We start from the raw sequence: 24,221 nt of genomic DNA, 5'->3' as shown, positions 1-24,221 counted from the left end.
GTGCATTTTCTCTAGCCACGGTCAAAACCAGTTAATGCCCTACAGGGTTATAAAACCATAAACAACGGGGTTGCATCTTTACCTGCCCAAAATCTACAAGCCAGCATGTAACTTCAACCTCTACGTGCACACATAGTTCATGTCGAGTCAGATACATGTATTCCCCACAGATGGTGGAAGAGTCCTGGGGTGAGTCTCTTAAACAATACTCCAGTGGGACACTGGAATGACAAGCTGGCCTCCTTTTGCCTTAATTCCAAGTTTTGGATGCTACTTCTGAATACTCCCCGACGATATACCACGATCACAAAGCACGAAGCCTCAGTGACCTGGCAGGCAATGTGAGTGGCCACTTCAGATGACACTCAGACCCAGTGTTGAGACAACAGGCAGAGGTAGAGATGGGGGTGAGTTGAAGAGCACACATCCTTTCTAAAGTGCGGCTCCTCCTCAGCAGCAGGGACCATCACCATGGATTTACATACCATCTGTTCCCTTCTCGCTGACTCCTACATTTTTATACCCAGCCCCACGGCTCTCTGAGCTCCACATTTACAGGGCCACGTGCCCACTTAGCATCGCCACTTGGATATTTCACAGGCATCAAGTTCGATGTCTTGACTCTCTGACCCTAAAACCTGTTCCTCCCCTCGTCTTCTAAGCCCCCAGAATGGTTCTGCCATCCTCCAGTTGCTCAAGCCAGGAGCCAAGTATGATTTCTTGATTCTTGTGCATTAAAAAGGATGGATAGATTTGGAATAATATTCATGATGTATTGTGTGTGAAAAGCAAGCAGATCAATATGCCCCGTTACTTTAAGGAAGAATAAATAAATTACATTGTATATAATAAATTACATAGACGAACTATGTAGAAGCAAACACATACTATTAATGGCGGCTTCCTCTGAGGAGCAGGGCTCAGCAGGATAGGGAAGGAGGGCTTGCACTTTCTACTTTATATTCCTATTATTGTTTGAATATTTTACAACCAGTTTTTACTTCTGCTTTTGATATGAAGCCATTTAAAAATAAATAAAACATATCCGTATAACTAAACACTATGCAGCCATTAAATTTGTAGAAGAACAATAAATGACATTGAAAGATGTTAATAATATATTAGGTGTAAAAGCCGATAACAGACTCATATGTCCAGGAGGATTCTAGTTTAGTTTTTAAAATCTATTTGCAAAAACAAGTCTAGATTAGGAGACAGCAGAGTGTAAGCAAGAGCTTGAGCTTGGGCATGAGGGAGACTGGGTTTCAGTCTTAATGGCTGTTGATTGGCCATTTGATCTTAGGTAAATTGGGAAAGTCCTCTCAGTCTCAGTTTTCTCGACTGTAAAGTGGGGATAACAGTGTCTATACTGTAGAGAGGTCTCCTCTAAGGATTTGCTGAAATAATGCTTGTCACCCCTGTACTTAGCACAGTTACTGACACATAAATAAATAAATGTTACCTGCTATGAGAGTAATAATAATTATTCTAATCCATCTTAAAATAGAAAATTATTATTAATTGGAAAAATTAATTGCTGTTATTAAGGATATATATCAAGGTATTAACAAAACATTGGCCTAGAGATAATGAGATAATGAATGACTTTTTATTTCTCTCTCTCGCTGTGCTTATCAGGATTTTCTAAGTTTTTTTTCTGAACATACTTTTGCTTTTGTAATAAAAACATGTTAAAAAAAATAATATCTCAAGCCAACGTTATCCTTAAGAGTAAAACATAAGAGAATTTCCCATTGAGGTAAGAAACAAGACTGGGATGCAGGACTCTGCCACATTTCAATGCAAAAAGTCAAGAAAGAAAGTAATTATAACTATTGGGAAAGAGAAGGCAAAAGATAGGGTCATCTTAGAATTTCCCTGGGAATCAACCAAAGAATGGTCCTGGTTCAGTCAAGTGGCTGAATACACAATAAATATACAAAATGGAAACTGCTTTCCCAGACACCAGTTGGTGCCCATGAACGGAGTGGGCCTATGGCTACCAGGAGAGGCAGGTGGACAGGGGACCTCATGTGTGGACAACCCAGTGAGATTGTACACACAGTCTGGATGGTGACCAGACCCCTGACCAGGAGAAGAGCCTGTCTCCAGAGCACATCTCACAGTGCACCAGAACCCTGATCTTATTATCTGATGAACAGTTCAATTATACTGTGCTATTCACTGAATTTGTTTTAAAACATTCATGTATTCAACATAAATGTTTAAAATTTACTACTATTTTTGTGACTCTCTTTTGGCATTTCTTTATTTTTATATATCCTTGAAACACCCAGAAAACAAATCGGCATAGGATGTCTTGCCCTCTGAGAGGCCCAGCCAGTCAGAAACATAAACAGTCTCTTTCCCAGAGGATGGTGGTCTGACTTTGGCCATGCCCTCCCCACCGGCCAGTGACTCTGGCACAGTGACCATGAGGGTGCTGGGGGTCCCCACTCACCTGAGGCACAGGATCCCTGGGGGAGGCTGATGTGGAGTCCCTTGGGGCTTACACTTGGTGGTGTCCACACTTAGCTGCTACATGAAGTTTGGCTTCCTGCCCATCAAGGAATCCAGCACTGGTGGGGGAGGTGGGGGGTCAAAACTGCAGAGTCAGGAGAGGGGCTTCCCCTCCAATTCTGATTTAGGTCTCTGGAGAGACTCTGGAATTTTTTTTTTTTTTTAATGTTTCTAGATTTTACCTTTAATTATAAAAGTAACAAATGCTGGTGTTAGAGGACATTTTTTTAAATGATAAAAGCGTGACTCACACACAAACATAAAACAAGCCTATGTTTAGCATTTTTTTAACTCGTTAACTAGTGAGAGAACCAGTCAGTTGCCACAACCAATGCAAAGGAGAATTCAAAGACCCACGTTTATATAGGCAATCACAAATGCTGAAAAAATTCCACCGATAGATGCAAAACTAGTCCCTTCACAGGGCAATAATCAAGGGCCTCCCACCGGACACAGCTTATTTGCTTTCTATGGATAAGAATCACACGCGTTACGATCGGTTTTTTACAATTGACAGAGCTGCACAGTAGCTCAAGGACGATGAAAGCAGGTTATGGATCCAGGAAACCCAGTAATCCTTTTTTCCTATTTTAAAGTCTTTCATGATTTTTCCAGACACCTGAAAAAAAAAAAACCAGAAATATATAAAGTTAAAAGGGATTCCCTCATTCACAAATCCCCCCCTCTATGAATATCTACTGTTAACAGTTTATCAAGGTTTCTGACAGACTTTGTTCCTGCACAAACTCGTATTTTTAGGACAGAAATAGAACCACACTACACACCGACTGACCATTTGGGTTTTTCACTTGGCAGTATGCCATGGATACCACGTTATGACAGACATAATTCTTTGTTAAAACTGTTTTATTTTTTTCTTTATAATGATTATATTTGCACACAGTCTAAAATTTCAAGTCCTGGAACTTAAAGGTTTTTTTTTTTTTTTAACTTTATTTGGAAAGAATTTCAAACTTACAGCCAATTTGCTAAAATCAACACTACAAAGTACACCCACATATCTTTTACCCAGATTCTCCTACTAACATTGTTACCCCATCGTTTTATCATTTTCTCTCTCTCTCTACAAGCCCACACACGCGCGTGCACACACACACACACGATTTTTTTCTGAACTCCTTGAAGATAAGTTACCTATGTCATGGTCATTTACCCCTAAATACTTCAGTGTGTATTTACTAAGATTAGGGATAGTCTCTTACATAGCCACGGTACAGTTATCAACCTCGGTCAATTTAACATCGATCCACGCTTTTCTCTAATCTAACGTTCCCATTCCCGTTTTCTCAGTTAAACCCATGGTGTCCTTCTACTGTGTTTTCTTCCTCCAGCACAGGGTCCAATACGGGGTCAGAGACTGCATCTAGTTGTCATGTCTCTTTAGCCTCTTTTAATCTGGAACATTTCTATGGCCTTTCTTTGTCTTTTATGGCATTGACATTTTGGAAGAATACAACCAACCATTCCTCCTGCTCCTTTTTTTAAAGAAAAATAGAATTTTGCATTTGTCTGATGTTTCCTTGTGACTAGTTTCTGGTTATTCATTCTTGGCCAAAATACTGAAGATGGTATATTGGGTCCTTCTCAGAGTAACACACCTGGAGGCACAGGACACCCATCTGTCCCTCGCTGGTGATGTTAATTTTGATCACCTGATCAAGGTGTGTTCTGATTTCTCCATTGTATAATTACTGAGGTTTTTTTTTTTTTTTTTGTCTTGCTTGCAACTAACAAGCAGTCTGTGGGGAGATACTTTGAGACCATGCAAATATCCTGTTCCTCATCAAAATGTCCCCTTAGATATAGCAACCAATAAGGATTCTTGATTGATCCAGTCTTTTCTAGGATGACACTCCCCCACTTTACCAGATGACTCTCAGACTTCGACTGTCAGCAAAGTTCCTCCCTTCTCTCTATGTATTTATTTATCTATTTATTATCAGTATGGACTCATAAATTCCTATTTTTAAGGGTTTATAATTCATTACTCTACTTAATTATTTTGATGCTCAAACAGTCCCAGATTTGGCCACTGACAGCCCCTTCAAGCTGGTGCCCATGTCCTAGCAACATGCCTTATTTCTTAACCACAGAGCAAGAAAAGTAAGGGTTAATAACGAAAGTTTACCTGCTGCTTGGAAATTCAAAATGCATGTAGAAGTGTGTATGTGAGTGTGTATGTGTATGCGAGAATATGTGAGTGCATGCGTGTGTGTACATATGCGAGTATTGAGGATACTGTTTGTGATGGGTGTGGTGCGTGTCGATGTGGGCAGGTGTAGCCTACATGTTGGGATGGGAATGGGTATCTGTGGGTGTGTTTCTGTGTGTGGTTCTGGCCAGGTGTGTCTTGGATATCAGTGTAGGTGTGTGTCCCATTTTAGTTTGTGCAGAGCTGCGGTCAGTGTGAGTGGCACGTGCTGGAGGCAGAAGCCCAGCCTGTGGTTCCCAGGAGGTGGGCAGAGGCAGATGCACCGTGCTGTGGCCAGGTTGTGGGCTTTGGGGTCTGAGTCCCTAGATGGCCTGTCCGTAGGTCCTGCTGCAGTAGTAGACAAGGGCCAGGGGACTCAGGGACGGGGCAGGAGAGCAAGGGGACACAGGGCAGAGGGCAGAGGGCAGGAGGTCAATTCCTTGAGACCGTCTCTCTGCAAGCAGTGCCCACGTTCAGCCCACAGCCCCGGTACCTGCCCCCTACAATCTCCCCTCCGTGTCATCCCTCTTCCTTTCAAGCTCTACTCAGGGAGTGAGTTCCAGATCCTCTGCCTCCTGCTTCCCTGATAGAGGTTTGGAAAAACGGTCCTGGCAAGAGGAGGGGCAACGTGTTCGTTACAGGAAACAAGCAGCACAATTGCGTTCTAATAAATCAGCACAGATTTCAGAGCAGCACAGGGTCTCGCGGGCTCCGTGGGCCGTGGAATTCAATATGATATGCTTCAGCCTGTCAGCTAATGGGCTGCTGCCGGATGCCACGTGACCCAACCTTCCCGGGGACGTTCAACGATGCTGAAAAGTGGCCCAGATTTATTTGTGTGTATGTTCCTGCGTGTTCCTGCCTGTGGGTGTCTGGGGACATGACAAGTTATGAAAACAGGTATGTGTGAGCGGGGTGGGAGGAGATGGGATTTGCATGCTGCCCCAGGGCCGGGCAGACAGCCTGTGGCCTCCCTCCTGGCCCTGCTGCTGGGGCTGCCACACCCCTGGGTCATCACCGGCTCACCCAGGTGACATCCCGGCCATGACTTAGAGCATCAGTTTCCCCATCTGTTAAATGCATTCATTTGTTCATTATTCCTTCTCCCACCTGTCATTCCTTCCTTCCTTCCTTCATTCCCAGAACATGCCACCCACGATGTACTGAGCCATGTGCTGGATACTGCGAGTGTGGCCAACAGGATGGACAAGGCCCTGCCCTTGTGGAGGGAGGTGAGACGGCATCAATACCTGTGATGAGAAGTACCATCCATTTTGCCTCCTACAAGCCTCTTGAGTCTCTGCCTTTCGTCCCCAGAGCGGCTGCCAGGTTCCAGCTGGCATCGCCTCCCGCCTGGACCCCAGTCTCCCTCCCAGCCAGCCTCTGCCCGCCCACTCGTGCTCCACCACACTCCACGGTCCACCTCCAAAGTCTAAGCTCAGTTATCTTTCAAAACACAATCCCGATCACATCGTCCTCTGAACACCCTCTGACGGCAAGGAGGAGATCTTCAATGCGGCCTGCGGGACTGGACACTCCTGCCAGCCTCATCCTGCCCCGCGCTGACTTCGTTCTCCGAACCGGACGGCACACAGGGCCCCTCTCCTGCTTCCCCACAGGCCCTCCCACAGCCCTCCTCCTGGCTCTCTGCTCCTGCACTTAGTTAACCCCATCTGATCTGTGGCTCCAGGCCTGCAGGGCCACGTCTGGTTTTGCTCACAAGTTCACCTCACCAGGGCTGCATGGTGCTGGCACACGGAAGGTGCTCAGGAGTTCCTGAGTCAGGGAGGAAGGAAAGGGGGCTGTGAAGCTGGAGCCCTGCCGCCAAGCAGGCCTTAGCCGGGTAAGACTGGCAGAAGCACCGACCCAACGGGGCACAGGGCACATGGGGCCGGACGGGCAAGGCCAGGACTGTGGCCTTGCTTCTCAGAGCGAGGGGAAGCCACGGAGGAAGGTGCAGCTGGGAGGACCATTATCCAACTTACGTTTTTAAGGGTCCCCAGGATACAGGGGAGGGACTGACAGCAGACAGAGCGTGGAGGTGGGCGAGCAACAGGAGGCACTGCAGGCGCCCGGGGTTGGGGGGGGGGTGGCGGCAGAGCTGGGGAGCTGTGGGCACATTCTCCATTTGCAGAGGGATCTAGGGTGGGGACTGGCCCTGACAGGGGTGGGAAGCAGGTGTTTGGGGTCTGGGGAGAAGGAGCTGCTTTACTGCTTACATCCCACCAGCCCCTACAGACCTGGAGGTGTTCGTGGGGCCCCGCTCCCTGGGCAATCCCGATGGCAGAGGCACTTGTGCCACTATGTCCCTTTACAATGTCCCTCTGGGGGAATTAGTGGAAGGAGGAGAACCTGCTCCCTGAAAGGGCCTTAATTCATAATCTGAAAAGAGCAGTAGACCTCCTAAAGAAAACGGCCCTCACCACAGACTCACAAGGCAGACGATAATTACCTGGGAAGAACCGGTCTGTTTTTTCAATTTGCATTTTGCAAAGTGTTTAATGGATATTCATACAAAAGAACAGCCTATTGGGTAAATGCACAACTTTCCATTAGGCTGAGAAGGCCGAAGAGATTCTGGGTCTTCACCCCTGCTCCTCGTGCCTGCTGGGTTCAGCAGTTGGAAAACTACCTTCATCCATTCACTCATTCACTCACTCATTCATTCCACACACACTTCCTGAGTACCTCCTCCGTGCAAGGCGCTGGCTGGGGGTGGGATCAGACATGAACGAGTCCAGCCCTGCCCTAGAGAGAGAAGCACCTTGAAGTGGGTTAAAGGGATGCATGAGGGCCGGGGGGGCCCGAGGAGAGGATGAGTCGGCCCGCAGGGGTAGGACCAGCTTTGCAGAGGAGGTGACCATCAACTGCTGGGTGAAGAAAAGGCTCACCAGGCCCCCAGTGGGGGAGGGGCGTTATGGGCAGAGGGAGGAGCATGGATGTGGCCCTGGAGGGATGGAGGAGCGTGGGGTGTTTGGGGAATGTCAAAAACTGTGATGAGTTCTGAGGTGAGGTTTATGGGAGACAGAGGCAGCCACTCAGCAGGCTGCCCTGTGGTTCACCTCTAGGAGGCGCCCCTGAGATTCTTCTCCCCGTGTCACTGGCTACTGTGCAGTGCACAACTGCACATGGTGGCCCTGCTGGTCGGGCTGGGGGGAAGTTTGGGGCTTCCCCAAACGGGAAAGACCCCCCAAAACCAAGTGAGGAGTCTGGGCTGGATCCAGGGGGCAGGAAGCCATTTTACATCTTCAGGTAGGAGGGTGACATGATCAGACTGGCGTTTCAGAAAGGCCACTCCAGCAGCCTGTGGAGAACATGTTGGAGGCAGAGAGACAGTTGGCTGCCGGAAAATGGCCCATGTAGAGCGCATGTTTTGCAAAGATATGACAAAAGGCTAATTCTTTTCATCTGCAAAGAGATGCTACAAATCAACAAGGAAAAGACCAGTAGAAAAATGGGCAAAGAATATGAGCAGTCAGTTCACAGAAAAGGAAATACTGATGGCTTTTAAACACATAAAAGCAGTCTCAACTTCATTCATAATGAGAGAAACAAAAATTAAATCTATAATCAGACGATGCCATATTCTTTGCCCATCGATTGGCAAAGGGTAGCATTTTCACAATACGCTGTGTTGGACGGATGGGGGTATCTGGCTCTCTCACGCATTGCTGGTGGCACTGAAAATTGGTCCAGCCTCTTGGGATGGCAATTTGGAAATATCGATCGCAATTAACCATGCACGTATCCTTTGACCTAGTAATTCAACCTCTAGGATGCACTTGTACATGTGTATAAAGATGCGCGAATGAGGACAGTCCCTGCTGCACTTTACGTAGTAACAGAAAACTGGAAACAACATAAATACACTAACTGGGGACCAGTTGAGTAAACTAAAGTATTATAAGTGATTATAGTGCGTCGTCCACCAGCATGCCATGACGCCATTAAGAAACTGAGGCCACCTGCGTGTGTGCATCTTGCAACAATCTCCAAGAAACAGCGGAAAAAGCAGAGTGCAGGTCAGTGTCTACACACATAGGTGAGAATTCTTGTAGAGACACAGACTGTCTTCGAAAGGACACCCCAAATCCAGAAACTATAGTTGTCTCCAGGGACAGACTGGAGAATTGAGGGAGAGGAGTGGAAGGGAAATGACTTGTCACTGTACATCTTTTTGTGCTGTTTTTGTTTGTTTTAGCCACATATATGCATTAATGCCATTTGTGCATTTATGTGTGTATATGTATATGTATATCTATCTATCTATATATCGATTGCATATTTTTAAAAATAAGGGGCTGGCCTGGGGGTATAGCGGTTAAGTTTGCCCGCTCTGCTTTGGCGGCCCCGGGTTCGCTGGTTCAGATCCTGGGCGCAGACATTCTCACCACTCATCAAGCTTGCCGAGGCAGCGTCCCACATAGAAGAGCTACAACTCTACAACGATGATACACAACTAGGTACTAGGGCTTTGGGGAGAAAAAAGAAAAAGAGGAAGATTGGCAACAGATGTTAGCAGAGGCCCTATCTTCCTAAAAAAAAAATGATAACAACAAGAAGACGCCCAGATGGTTGAGTGTCTTTTCCATGTGGGGTCTCATTTTACCCAGTGTCCTTAGGAAATAAATTTCTATGAAAGTGACTTTTCTAGCTATATTATAAGAATCAAAACTTTTTAAAAGCTTTTTTTTTGGGGGGGGGTGAGGAAGATTGGCCCTGAGCTAACATCTATTGCCAATCTTCCTCTTTTTGCTAGAGGAAGATTGTTGCGGAGCTAATACCTGTGCCAATCTTCCTCTATTTTGTATGTGGGACACCGCCACAGCATGGCTTGATGAGTGGTGTGCAGGTGCACACCTGGGATCCTAACCCATGAACCCTGGGCCGCTGAAGCAGAGCACACGAACTTAACTACGCCACCGGGCCGGCCCCAGCATTTTTTTTTTTTTTTAAGGAAACCTATGTAAAATGTATAATATTCTTCCACATTTTATCGAGTAAAGAATGTGGAATTGTGTGAATGTGGATTTGCCTCTGCACTAAAGGCCCCTCTCTGCTGTCCCAAGGTTCTCGTCCCTTCCCCTCAGGTGTCACTTCATTTGCCACATGTGAGCACCCTGAAACAAGAGGGTCATTTCCAGACCCTGGTGGGCAGGCTCTTCTGGGCTGTGGAGCTGGGAGCCCTGGCTTTGGGGCAGACAATCTAGACATTGTGACACTTTGCTCACACATCGGGGGCCTGGGTTGTTGGTGTCCTGGGACATTCTGACAATAATGTGGGCGGCCGCTTCCCTCTCCCTGCCGTGTTGCCTCAGAGCCTCTCTGGTGGCCTTGTGGGCCAGGGAAGGGCAGCCTTCTGTGGCCTTAGGCAAGGCTCGAAGCTTCTCAAACCTCAGTTTCCTTGGCTGTAAAAGGAGAGTGATGACACCCACCTCGCCACGATGGCTGGGTGATGCTCGTGCCTGGGACGCAGCCGGTCCTCCACGCATGGTCACGGTTTTCGCCACCGGCCTCCCCTCCCCGCACTGCCCAGCATATTCTGGCCAGACACGGAGGCTGCCTCAGTCATTGGAATGTGGCCTCTCCATATTGCCTCAGCCATCACTCTGCTGCCAAGCTGAGCAATCCCCAAGGCCTACCTGTTCTGTAAACGTGGCTGGGCTGGGGCAGCCTGCAGGAAGCAGAGACTGGTAAGGACTTTCCTCGAGGATTTTATTACACGTAAGGGCTTTTCAGAGACACATATGCTGATATGATGCTATTCAAACCCTCCCCCCGAGCCTCCCGCTGCCACATGTGCTCGGATGCCTCCCTTGGCAGGACTCACCCCCATTTGAAGGGGGAGCCCAGCGTGGCAGCAGGGAGGAGAACCGTCTGGAGTGCCGGCTCCATGAGGCTGAGATCTCAGATCGACTTTGACATTTACAAACCGTGCCACCTCGGGCAAGTCACTTCATCTGAGGTTTGAACCTCAGTTTCCTCAACTGTAAAATGGGGTGATAATAAGAGTATCCATTTCCTGAACATGTTTCTCAGAGTAAGTGAACTAACACATATGCTGTGTCTGGCATGGTTTGGCCATTGCATGTGCTCAGTGAATGTGAATCGAGGACGTGGTTTACACTCCCCCAGGCCCATTGCCCTGTGTTAATGGTGACACAATTGCCACCAGCTACAGGAGGAGCCCGGATGCCATTCGATCCACTGCTTTGTGCAGGGCCCACCCTCCTCAGCAGGGGCAGATGGAGCTGGCTTGGCCAGACCACCTGTCTCTAGGCCAGAGAGCCCCTGGATCGAGTGCCCTGCTCCAGCCTGGGAAGCGCAGACACTCTGTCCGGGATCTTCAGCCATTCTTGGAGCCAGGCCTGGCTCCCATCCCCCTCAAGGGGAAACTTCAGTGGTGACCTGCTTTGGACTCAGTTTTCCAGGTGATGGGAAAGCTCCCCAAGGAGCTTGGAGCTGAGCTGCAGCCAAGCTACAGAACCTAGGATTGGATTTCTTGGTGGGAAGATACAAGATAGCCCCAGTATCTCCCTGTGGTTCTGGAGTCTTAGGAAATCCATGTGCCCCCTATCATGCCGTGCTTCTCAAATGGAGAGTGTGTGATGGAGGCGGGGTGCGCTGTGTAGCTGGGAGATAAGCCTGGTCATTTCCTGGAGCAGCAATTTTATTTGAAGATTGAGGGGGAGAAAAACATTTTGATATTGAAAGAAATACGAATTCAGGCAAAATGATACTACGTGTTCAAGCCCCATTTCATTGTTTTCTACTTGGGTGTACAGGAAGAATACCATTCCCAGTGTCCTGTGCCCTTATTTTGGGGCAGTGTGGCTGGGTTCTGGCCAAGGGCGTGCGGGCGGAGGTGAAGTCAGCGCTCCCTGAACAACCACCCCTGCAACCCTCCCGTCTTCTCTTTTTCCCAGAGGCAACTTGGAAGCCCTCACTGAGAGGAAAGAGCTCAGGCTGGCAGCAGCCCACATCCTGCGTGGAGGAGAGTCATCCTGGAGGCCACCTGACCCATGTCAGATTCACTTGAGCAAGAAATAAACCTCCGTGGGCTAAGCCACTGTGATTTGGGGAGTTATTTGTTATTCCAGCATGACCCAGCCTATCCTGACTAAAATATGGATATAATATGGAGCCAAACGCAATGTCTACGGGACTTTTAAAGCTAAAACATGAGGCTTCACATAAGTGGCTGCTTGCAGCTGGCCTCTGGGCCACGCCCGCAGACTTCTGTCTGGGCTCTATTTTACCCCAGCACAGACGGTGATAAACCCAGTGACCCACCGATGCCACAGCAGCTGGCTCCAGAAATAGCTCACAGCAGATCTATTTCAGCGACCCGTGAGGAGCTGTTGAGGTGGAGTGTCTCAGAGATCACATCATGAGTATCTGATGATTAGAGCCAAGTGAGAGATGAGCCCAGCGCCGGCCTCTGAGGGTCCCCAAACCATTCTATGGTAGGTGAGTGAGATGGTCCAATCTGGGGGAGCCCACTCCTGCCCTGGGCCCTGGGGCGAACCAGCCCAGCGACTGAGCACTGTTGCCAGCACCATGTACATTTTCCAGATGTCCAGGCGTCTGGAGCGGTGGCAGGAGTCACGGCTGGGCTCAGGTGACCGGGGGGGAGATGCTGCTGTGGTCGTGATTTTGACCAGTTACTTCTCCCAGGCCTGCAGCTTTGTCACAGGTAAGAAGTTGGGAGTGATGACGGTGACATTTGATGCTTTTTGCTCACATGCAACCGCAATATAGAAAACAGAGACCAGCTGAGCTGCTCTTGGGCACTGTGGAATCCAGGTTTAAACTGCTGAACTAGAGGCTTCCTGGGCTGGCGCTGGCTTCTGCTCTTCCGATTCCCTCACTGAGGAGGCCTGAGCTCATGTCCCTAACTTGCTGGGCATTTGGGGCAAGGCCCTTCCCTTCTCCAGGCTTCCCTTGCCCCACTTGTAAAATTGACAGTTTGGAATGCAGCCCGTGGATACAATCTTATAACAAAGCCCATTACACATGAGCGATGAAGCTGCAGCTGCTTAGGTTAAAGACGGAGGCGGGATCTGAGCACTGAGGGCACCACCAGATGCCCAGGCTCCTGGGGGAGGCAGCTGTGTGGAAAGTACCCTGTGGCCCCGACAGTCCCTGCTCACTCCCTAGAAGACGTGCCTGGCCCATTGCAGAGGCCGAGGCAATTCCAACCTCGTAGGCGTCTGGAGCCGCCTCCCCGCCTGGCTGCGGGACCTCAGGCGGCAAACCCGGGTCTCTCCAGTAGGGAGTGGGGGACAGCTCGACCACACGGCCGAGCCACGACCTGAGGGCACAGGAGTCTAGGACCAAGGGGCTGGCACAGGGTAGGAGCATGAGGAATGCGTAGCACCCGAAGGTTTCATAAAATGGTGAACCTGAGGGGTCCAAAGAACAAAGGAGTTACCTGGGTAGCAGCCTGCCTGAGCAGCCCCTCGCTGTGGAGGGGCTGTGCGCATGAACGCCTCTCTGATGCTGTTGGCTGCTGGTGATTTCCAGGGCGCAAGGATCCCACTAAATTTGTAACTCAAGGCCCTCTGCTTTTCACTTTCTGCCAGGTGGTCCAGAGTCTGGGAAGTATTCAGAGCAGACATAGCTGCTCCCAAAGGGTCAACGGGAGAGGTGGTGCCGGAGGGGTGAGGGCCTCTGTTCCCAGGGATGGAGCCACCAGGTGTGCCGGCAGCACCAGGTTGCCCTTTGGTGCAACCTGAGCGGCTCAGTTCTCTGGGGAGGTGCCCAGCCTCGAGCATCCCCTGTGAGGGTCAAGGTTGTGACCACACCTGCTCTGCCCAGAGCTGCATGCAGTGACTGCTGCCTGCACGAAGCTGGAAGGGGCCACCCCCCCTCCCAGGGCAGGCGCCCCTGCCGCACAGTCTCTGACAGGTGGCCAAATTTTAGGGACATGTCACTCCCTCCCTATGGGAGACTGTCCCCAGGAAATCAAGGATTGGAGGATTTTCCAAACTCTTCCCTCCATCTCCCTCAGGATGTTCCAGTTTCCTTGAGGAAATATTGAGCTTCCCAGGCAAATGTTACAGGAGAAAAAATTAAAAGGAGTCCTTTTCTTACCGATTGACCCAAAATGAACAAGTATTGCCCAGCCAGGTGGATTTGCTGTCCAAAATTATCACGCAGAAGAAATCGTCAATACTTGGCAGTGGTTTATACAATGAGCTTGTGTTTAGCAACACTCAGCTTCATTTTATTATTGCATTTTATGAAGTTACCAAGACAACTGAGGCCAAGTAACAGAACCTTGACTTTACGCGCCATGAAAATTTAATAAAGAATTTTTAAAGGCTTTTAAGAGGCGGGAGCTGCAGCCTCGTAGCAGAGCCCTGTGCAAAGGGAGGAAGGCTCGATCACGCGGGGCCTCTCACCAGACCTCGAGGAGCCTCCGCCATCAGGGATGTGGAGGTGGGCAGAGGTGTTCCCTGGCATCTGTCTTGTTCCGGCATATTGAGATCTTTTCTCAACAGACATTTATTAAGACACTTCCAGGGCACCAAGGCCCAGGCCAGGCTTTACATTTATTGTGACACGATTTCACTGTACAGGCCAGGACTAGGGCAAAGAGGTCAAGTCACTGGGCCACGGTCACACAGCGAGAGAGCGATGGACACAGCAAAAACTAGACTCTTGCTCTTTCCATACCGCTCAGGGATTCTTGGCTCTCGTTTACCCCATTCTGATGCAAGAGGTTCTGAAGGGAAGATGTCCCTGCTGATTCTTGCATCACCCAGCTCCTTGTCTTGCCTCTGCAGCCTGGGAGGGGCTTGGGGGAGCCCCGGGGCCCGAGATGACAGTCCTGGTCGGAATCTCAGCAAACACCTTTGTGTGGGAAGAAATGTCTCCCATGAGCCTCTGCGTGAGCACGTTATGTTACCCCAGGGCTGCAAAGAGCCCTTTTTCCTCTGCTCTCTAAATAAGACACAGAAGCAAATTGCCAGAAATGAGGAAAACATCAGTAATTTTGCCATCTTATGCCAAAGCTTAACAGTGCTCAGTGCATGTGTGTGTGTGTGTGTGCATGCACGCATGCACGTGTGGGTATTGTGTTGTGTGGTTTTTCTAGTTACATAAAAATCAAGACTTTTGGTTCCTAGAGTTGGAGGTAATTGAATATGTTGACGGTTCTGCAAAGCTCCTTTGTCCCTGGGAACAGAAAAAAATTCAGACTTATTTTGTGAGGGAGAAATTCATATGCCATGTGGGAAAATCTATCTCACATTCATCAAACTAAATAGGAGACTGGCAAAAATATCCATCAAGGCCAGGTGGATTTTAGGGTAATACACACTGTGGTGAATTTACCTGGCTGAGGGAGAAGGACAGCTCCCCCAGCCACTGGGATCACCAGCTCCCTGACGGAGAGTCCATCATTTCTGAGCTTCAAGGGAAGCGGCTCAAAGGCCAAACATTCCAGCCCGATTCTCAATTATAGGGCCAAGGAGTTTAGAGCATTAATCAAGAAATGAAAAAAAAATTAAGCTATTTTGGAGTAATACTCTGCCAATCACGAGGCAAATTCAAGGTGTCGGAGGAACGGCAGAAGCCATTTTTCACCCCGTGAATGTCTTCGAGTGTGTGCGGGTGACCGGAGGAGGGGAGGGAGAGGAGCTGGCTGTTGGGGCTTCATTTGTCGTGATGGATGACAACACCCAAGGAGGAACCTCGTTCCTTCGTCCCTTCACACTTTGTAGGGAACCAGGAGCCAGTCTGGAGATAGCAGGGCATGCGAGCAGCACTTCGGTTTACAAAATACTTCCACATGTATGATGCTGTCTACTTCTCGCCTTACGTTCCCAGAGATCAGGCGACGGAGGACCTGGCACCCCTTGTGTGGCTGAGGAAGCTGGAGGCCTCTTGGGGTGCTCAGCATGGGAAAAGCAGGTTGGAGAGCCCCAAGTCAAGCCCCCACAACCCCAATACTAGCTGAGCAATCACCCAGACTCTCTGAGATGTGGGTTTCCGCGTCTGTGAAATGAGATCCAAACCCTGTCCCCACTGGGTTGTTAGGAGCATTGAGGCACCGTGTAGAGCAGTTATGGCGCCGAGAAAGGAGCATGGGATTTGGGGCCAGGACCTCACTGTGAGTTCTGTCTTTCATCAGCTATGAGGCCTTGGGTAAGTCAGGGGACCCCATGGGCATCAGCCCCCAATCTGTGAAAAGAGGGTGATGAGAGTCCTCATCTTTCGCTGGGGTGTTGGGAGGATCAGATGAGAGGATGGGTGTAAAAGTGCTTTGTAAACCGCAAAGCATAGAACAGATGTTGTTACACTCACGTGGGAAAGGGAGTTGGTTCTAGAAAGGCACAGAACACCATTCCAAATGTCTGGGCTCCTCCTCAACCCCGTCTAACCCACCCCGACCATGGACATTCACATGGGGATTATCTGCTCTGAACCAACCCCGCACAAACGCAGGCTACTAAGGAGTTGAAGGGACAGGTGTGATGCCCGATGGAGGAGCCGTGATGAGGATGACTCGGCCTGCTGGCCCTTACTCTCCACGGCTGAATGAGAGGGAGTGCCCATGGAGATGCAGCCCAGACCTGAGGCTGGGCACAAAGGGACATGGAGAGACTGCCCAGGGCCAGGAACCATTGTCTGCTCGGGGTCCTGGGACAGCCTCTGCATCCCGGGAGAGAAGGGGGCAGCTGGGGATACGGAGGTGTTGAGCGGGTCGCTTGGCGAGGTTTAGAAATCCGTGATTCTTCAGGGCATCCACAGGCTGAGGGGAGAACAGTTGTAACTCAGGCTCCTCACCTGCGGCCTCCTGAACATTCCTGTTATTTCACCCGGCACCTGCTGGGCCCTGCTCTGTGCCCGAGGGGCCGGCATGAATCCAGCAGCTGCTTGACCCTGAAAGACCCCACAGCTCGGTGGGGGCAAAGCTGTGATACCACAGGGCAAGCGTGATAAAAAAGAACTTTCCAGATTCTCACAATTATACGGAGGGAGTGGTTCATTCTGTTTGGGGGGTTGCAGCAGGGACATTTGAGCAGGACCTTGAAAGATAAATAAGTTTCCATTGGATGGAGGGAGGAGGCCATCTAGGCAGAGCGGACTGCGAGTGGAGGGGTGGGAGAGCATGGGGCAGGTCTGCACCCTGTGCCCTCCCATGCAGGTGGGAACCAGCACATTCTCTTCCCGAGCTGTAACAACAGATACAAAGAGCCGAGGGAGCACAAGCACAGTGTCATGGGCTGGGCGTGCATTTGGGGTGGAAAGGAAGGAAGGGACTGGATCATGAGGGGCCTTGAATGTCAGCTTAAGGAGCTTTATCTGGGAAAAGATGAGGGTTAATTGAAGGAGGGGATCATGTGGTCAGCTCTATGGTTCTCTGAGTTCCTTCCAGCCAATGAGGATGGAGGATGGTTGAGGGGGTTGAGAGGCAGGAGACTGATGAAGTGCCAGCAAGAGATGATGAGGTCTGAGCTAGGGAGAGTGGACAGAGGCCCAGAGGAGAAACAAGAGGGGTCAAGGAGGCTTGTTTTGGGGATGGAGGCTCCTGTCTCCAGGTGGCTCTGCCTCCGCACAGGGGTAGGGACCTGTTGGGACCAGCGCTGCTAACAGCTGCACTGAATCCCACTTTTACAAGCACCTACTGCAGGCCCCATTCTGGCCAGGCCGTGGGGACAGAGCTCCTGACTGCACCAGCAGAGAAGCCAAGCACATCCCCTGGGAGGCAGGAAGGAAGAGAGCAGGTAAGGCCAGCATGGAAGGGGAAGGAAGCTGTCTGAGCACACCAGAAAGGGGCAGGCACGGCAGACAAGGGTGGAGGGCAGTGGCCCAGTGACGCACCCCAAGCTGAAACAGCCGGAGCCTGATCTTCTCATCCATTCATTGAACCCACTCTGCAGTGCTGGCCCTCCAAGGGGCCAGGGAACAGTGAGAGGGCCCGTGTGGCTGCACTGCGTGTGGGGGCACATCAGCAGGAGCGGGGGAAGTGCAGGAGGGAGTGGGGAGAAGAGGTGGGGTTGGATCCTGAGAGCCCTTCTCTGGAATGGGCTTGTCCCACAGGCCCAGCACAGGGGCCTCAGCTCTACACGCAGCATCTCTGGGTCCTGGGTCCGGGCTCCGGGCTCCGGTTCCTCTCTTCCAGGAGGAAGGAAACACCTGCTTTTGCTGTCACTTCAATTACACCCCGCAAAATGAGCGGCCAATTACCAAAGAGGGTAAACCCAGCGGGACCTCTGCTGGGCACGAGGAGGCGGGGGAAGTCTCGCATCACTCACTCTGATGAGCAGCAGCCTCTGATTCTTCCTGTTCCACGGCATTGGGAAAAAAGGGCCCCACCTGTCACTCACTGGCCTCTTGTAAAATGGCCCCCATTTCCCTAACACTCACACGAGTGGGTGTGGAGCTTACTCAGGGTCCTGTCTGCAGAGGAGGGGCTCCTTCTAGACAGTGACCTGGCAGGATGATGTGCAAGAGATGGGGAGGGGGTGTTCCTCCCCATGAGAGCTGATATTTTCATATCACCCCAAACAATGTGGCCGAATTCAACCTATTGATTTTTTTTTTCCCCCCAAAATTCAGTGTGCTTGGTTGGTTTTGGACCTGAAAATTGCACTCCATTTTTGCAAGTGAATGTTTTCTGGAAACCAACTTCAAGAAGCGATGTAAAGTTCAAGCTTTGTTTAAAAGACTGCTGCTCCCAGCTGCTGACAAGTGTGCCGAGACGCATTTGCTGGGGTCTTTCCCCGTGAAATCCATTTGCTCCGGCTACAGGGATGGGAGGAGCGGGTGCAGGGTCTTCAAGCTCTGTTTCTCACAGCGGACCATTTAGGAACATTGATTGCCCTGGTGCACGCCAGCAGACTGTGTGACGGTGAGCAGAGCCCTCGGGGACCGCAGGGAGCCCCAGACCAGGGAGGACCCACCAGCAGTCTGTGTGTCACCCAGGGACATAGAGGAGATGGGGCTCTGGAGTCCACTGACAGATCTGGACCAAGGCCTGGCTCTACCACGTGACCCCCCAGGCCTTTCTTTCCTCATCTGAAAGTGGGAACAGCATTATGAAACTAGAGACTGGAGAATCGAGCTGACGACACCTCTAAAAGGCCCCCATGTAGGAGGCACTTGATGCACATCGGGTTCCTCCTGCCCCTTCCATCTTAGGCCACCTGTCCTGCCTTTTGCTGGGGAAAATAAAGACATTTATTTTCTTTCTAGAAAGACAGTGTCTCCTGCCACCGAAGAGCCCAGTGTGGTCTCTGCAGGGCTCAGCGACTGCTGGGGCCCTCTGGATGGGGGAAGGGCAACGGCCTGGGCTCTGCCTGTGCCCTGAGGAGCAGGGGGAGGAGGCAGCAGGACAGGAGCTGTACTGCAGGGGAAGCAGGCTTTGCTCCTTGAGAGAGTGGGCTTCTGGCGGGGAGGAGGGTCAGGCGAGGATTAACAAGGGCCCCTGCTCTAAACTATCTCGCCAACCGTTGGGAGGATCTTGGATCAACAACCTTCTCTTTAGGTTTAAAAATATTCCTAGGAGGCTGAATCCAAGTCAGTCATTTCAACAGACACTATGTACCAGGCTCTGTGTGGGACTTTGAGTCAACTGCTCCCATTGTTTTGAGTGACAGGGACTTGGATGGGGAGACAGGGAAGGACGTGAGAAGGAAGAAGAAAAGAGAGGAAGAGGAGAAGGGAGACGCGCTGTCTGGTCCAGGAGACAATTCTGCTGACCGTGACTCTCTCGCTTATCCTACCTTCCAAGCATTTTCTGAGTCCCACTGTGTGCCAGGCACCGTGCAAATGCCCTCAAAGACCTTTCATCCTCCTCACTTGTGGCGGGATGGTCAGCTCTTCCCAGGGCCCCCAGGATCCTTTAAAGGGGACCCTCTGGAAAGGGCCACATTAACTCCACATCCAGCAAATCTCTGGAGAGCTTGGCTTTGCAAGAGCAGTCTCCTGTCTGTCTGTCGTCCGTGGGCCTAGACCCTGACTTGCCCATGGCTGTTTTCCAAAATGCCACCTTTGGCTGCCCCAGAGGGTTCCCCTCTGAGAAGGGGACTGCCTGGGGGACACGGATGGAGACCAAGACAGGGTCTTGTGGAAGGGATAGCGTGGGCTCCCCTTTTCCTCACACTTCTGACATTAAGCTCCTGCTCACTCTAATTCCACCCAGGTCGTGTCTCCCTCCCCTCTGAACCTCCCTCCTCCCACCAGGGCACCCAGCACGTGCTGGGACCAGAGGGGCCCTCTGGCAGTGCCTGCTGTGAGGCTGCTGGCCACGTGGCGAGCCCCTCACCCAGGGAGGGCTCCAATCAGAGGTCACATGACAGTGGGACTGACTCCTGCTTTGGGGTCAAGGTCAAACAAAATCAGACAAAACGACCTCTGAGGCTCCTGCCAGCTCCAAGACTCTAGGAGTCCTACTTAGTTACTTCTGAATTAATTATTTCTTAATTAATAACAAACCAAACATTGCAGCAACAGGCAAGCAATGAAGGAAATGAGGCTAATCTGTAACTACACCCGTGTAGCACATGATCGGGATGGGAGAGTCGCGTCCGCCTACTCGATATTTCCACTCCATTGTCACAGAAGGGGTGGTAGGAAGTACACACGCTGTTCTCGGGCGTTAACCAGCATTCTCTCGGAGGCCCCGGCGGACCCGGGACTTGGGCCCCCTCCAGCTCTTTCCTCTCCACAGCTCTCAGTCTTGGGGTTGCTGGTGTCCCGTGCCCCAAATGCAACAGCTTTACCCCCATTGTTGCTTCCTGTGAGCCCAGAATAGAAGATGCCATCTGTCACGTTTGGATGTCGTATGTCCGCTGATGATGTGCAAGCAGGTGGAGCACCAAAAGGCGCCGGGAGGGAGGCAGGAGAGCATCGGCCTTTCAAAGCGCAGCTCAGCAGCACAGGGAGGCGATGACAGGGAATCTCAGGCGGGAGTTCCGGCCGCCTGCTCTTTCTCCCAGGCAGGGAGCCCCGGGGGGGCCCCTTCAGCCCTGAAGGGCTCGCTCTTCTTCCGGGAGCACAGAGGTGCCCTCAGGACAGAGCGTGTCTGGAATGGGAGAGCTTCTGGGCACCGTCTGCGCAGGGTGGGGGGTTGCCCTCAGCCAGATGGGCTGCGGGGGTGGCCTCCTGGGGGGTGCCACTGTAAGGGGGCCGGGCCCCCGAGGTGCCACTCCGGCCGCACACCAGACGCTTTTCGTCCAGCAGGGACAGGTGGTATTCACACAGGTCGATCAGCGAGGCCACCTGCTCGTGGAGTGGCAGCATCTTGAACTTCCTCTGAGCCAGGTAGAAGAAAGCCTCTACGAAGGCCTGCAGGCACATCCCTGTGGACGAGAGATCCGCGTTAGGGGTGTGTGTGCGAAAGCTGCTCAGCACGCTGCCCTGGGCACACCCGGCTCCCACCACTAGGCTTTCTCCCCACTACTGTTTCCAACCTGGAAACGAAATAGCTAACTCACAGAGTGCCTACTGTGCGCCAGGCGCCAGCGGGGCATTTACAACCATTTGCAGATTCGATCCCTTAAACAACTCTGTGCAGTAGGTTTAATTAACCCTATTTTACCGATGAGGAAACTAAGTCTCAGAGAAGCGGAAAGACCAGCGCAAAGTCATATGGGTAGAAGGTGGTGAAGTTGAGATTTGAACCCAGCCCAAAGCCTATCTCTCTGCACCACCATAAAGTGTTCCCATAAAACCCAGGCCCTCCTTTCATAGTAAGGGAGACGGTCATGAAGATCAGCCCACTCTGATGGCAATGCTCCATATCTTAATAGAGATATTGGTTACACTGGTGTGGGCATTTGTCAGAACTCATCAGATTGTACCTTAAAATTTGTGCATTTTGCTGTATGTAAATTGTATCTCAAAAAGTAAAATAAACCTGACCCCGTCTCTCTACTCAAAACGATATTCTGGAAGCTATTAATAGTAGTCCCCACTGTGCACCTGGAATGTTCTTCCCCTACTGTGCCTCATAAGCTCTTGCTTATCCTTGGGATCTGAGCTCACAATCACTTGCTCAGTAAAACCTTCCCTGATCCCCAGATTAGAGCCAGCCCCGGCACAGGCTTCTTGCACTTTTCTTTGTAGCATCTGGGGCAGCTGTTCTGTGCGTATTTGTGCGGTTCTGTGACAACCTCTATCTTCCCTGCTGGATCGTGGGCTCCAGCTCACTAGCACAGAAGGTGCTCAATATAGATGGGCTGAATACACGAGTGAATGAATGAATAAGCTGGTTCTAGGCACTTTATAGACACTGCCCCTCACCCTCACAACACCTTTACAAGGTCAGTATTATTATGCCCCACTTTACAGATGAGGAAACTAACACTCAGAGAGGTTGAGTAAATTCCCTAAGGTCACACAGCCCGAGACTAGTGGTCTGGAAATTCAAAGTCTGACTCCCAATTCTTTTAACTAAGTTGTGCTGCATGAAAGGTTCTGAGTCTTCCCAATGTCCAAGTAAAAATGAACCCTGTGATCCAAATTCTTGGGATTCCCTCGGCTTCTTGGGGAGGGTGACACTAAGGCGGGACCAAATGCCATGCAGCTTTTAGACGAGGCTGGCTCCACTCTGCCGCTCCGCACCTTCCCAGTGGCCTTGCTTCCCGGCTCAGACGCCTTATTCACCTGCCTCTGTCCCCGCAGGCAGAAGCCTGGCCTGGAGTATGTAAATGCTGGATTATATACAGACCCTGGGATCTGAGAGCTCTTTTTGTGTCGGGGACTTGAACTGAGCTGAGAAGTTGTTCTTTTTCTCCTTCCAAGTCCATCAAAGCTTTTTTGCTAGGCTTCTCTTGATTCCATATGCTCTGCAAGTCCCCTGCTCTGTTTGGCCCTGACAGGAGGAGTTGATCAAGACAACGGTAACCCTGGTGGAAAATCCTCTTAATGTAAACAGAGGCCTGGTGCAGACAGAGATGCAGGGAAATGCATCTCACCAAGAGACAGATATTTTATAATCACCAACTCCGGACCGGGGCTCTCCTAGGGGGTGTGTGCGCATGTGTGTGCATGCATGTGTGTGTGCATGCCTGCGTGTGTGTGTGTCACAGTCAGTGGGGGGGGGGGTCAGATACGTGCAGAGTGGAAGAGGCCGAGATCCAAAGCCAGAGAAACCCACTGCAGTCCCAGCCTCCAACTTCCCGACTGTGATCTAAACTGTGCTACTCCAAGTGTGGTCGGCAGACGGGTGCCAAGTCCAGGAACTGCCTGTCCCTGGTCTCTGACGAGATAAGGAGCTTGGGCGAGACTGTAAGCACTCTCCTCATCCATCACATTGTTTAGTTCAGCCGGCAGGATTTTGTAGCAAGTCTTCTCTATAAAGGAAGCAGCACGCCGTCACATTCTGGCTTAAGCCACTTGTCCAGGACTGTCAGGAACAGTTCGTGGACTGCAACTTTGAGTAGCTCTGGTTTACAGAACCTTCCCAGCTTTATTGTGCATGCCAATCTCCACAGTTTTGTCAAAATGCAGATTCTGGGGTGGGGCCTGAGACTCTGCATTCCTAACAAGCTTCCCGGTGGTGTCTGTGCTGCTGCTCTCTGGAGCACACTCTGAGTAGCAAGGACTGAGTACCTTTTACTCAGTTAATATTAGTTTCCTCCCCTTAATTGAAGGCAGATTGTGATTAGAGCTATAATGCACAGAAAAAATACAATGAGGACCTTTGTTGGGGAAAAAGAAAGCATGGCTAAATCATCTGGAAGAAGACATTCTAAAATGAGAAATGAGATTTAGTGTGTGATACTTGGTTTTCTTTTTGCTTGTCTACGTTTCCTGATTTTCTATAGTCAACACATATGCAATCTTAAAATAAGCAATGGGAAATTCTAGAGGGTGGAAAGAGGTAAGGCAGGGGCAGCTGCTTTTAATTACAAACCCTTTGCTACTATTTGAATGTGAATTTATGTACACGTATTACTTTGAAAAAACACAATGCAAACTTTCTGCATATATGTTCTACTTTGATATAAAAAAGTTTAAATATGTATATGGAAAATAGAAGAGGAAGTGAAGGGGAATGGACATTATTGACTCTTGCACAAGCCCGATGCGCTATGCCAGGTGCTCCGATCCTCACTACCACTCCCACTGTACAGAGGAGAAAACTGAGGCCCAGAGAGACGAAATAACTTGCTACCAGGTCACACACTGGTAAGTGGCAGGGCTGGGATTCGAACCCAGGCCTCATGCACTGCTGATTCTGCACCTTATTCCTGAAAACCCCTCCTGAGCATCTCCACCAAGAACACTCCAGAGGTAAGAACATAGTTGTGGAGGACAGACAGGCTTTGACGGAAATATGTAGAACCTACAGGAAACAGTGAAGCCAGTGACTGGGGGTTTTAGGGGGTGGGGGAGCAGAGGCAGCTTGTAGGAAGGGGGCACTGGAGTTGGGCCTTGAAGAATGGGTAGGGCTTTCATGGGCAAACATGAGCTGGAGGTGGTGGGCTTGGCGAAGAGCAGGGATGAGCGAGGCAGAGGTGGGGCGTGT

The 24,221-nt window shown here is 50.5% G+C and overlaps 1 protein-coding gene across 1 annotated transcript in view; it reads right to left on the bottom strand.

The window, feature by feature from the left end:
* Positions 1–19,994: 19,994 nt before the first annotated feature.
* The window catches only part of TTLL11 (tubulin tyrosine ligase like 11), a 235,594-nt gene continuing 231,367 nt past the window's right edge, over positions 19,995–24,221 (bottom strand). The window contains exon 9 of the mRNA XM_087419160.1: positions 19,995–21,048. Coding sequence (XP_087275286.1) covers positions 20,756–21,048 — 293 coding nt within the window. The 3' untranslated portion in view covers positions 19,995–20,755. The remainder of the gene's footprint in view (positions 21,049–24,221) is intronic.

This window comes from Ceratotherium simum, chromosome 29 (genome assembly GCF_057802395.1).
Source record: "Ceratotherium simum simum isolate JZ-2026a chromosome 29, ASM5780239v1, whole genome shotgun sequence".
NCBI lineage: Eukaryota > Metazoa > Chordata > Mammalia > Perissodactyla > Rhinocerotidae > Ceratotherium > Ceratotherium simum.
This window is presented reverse-complemented; position numbering and strand designations above follow the sequence as displayed.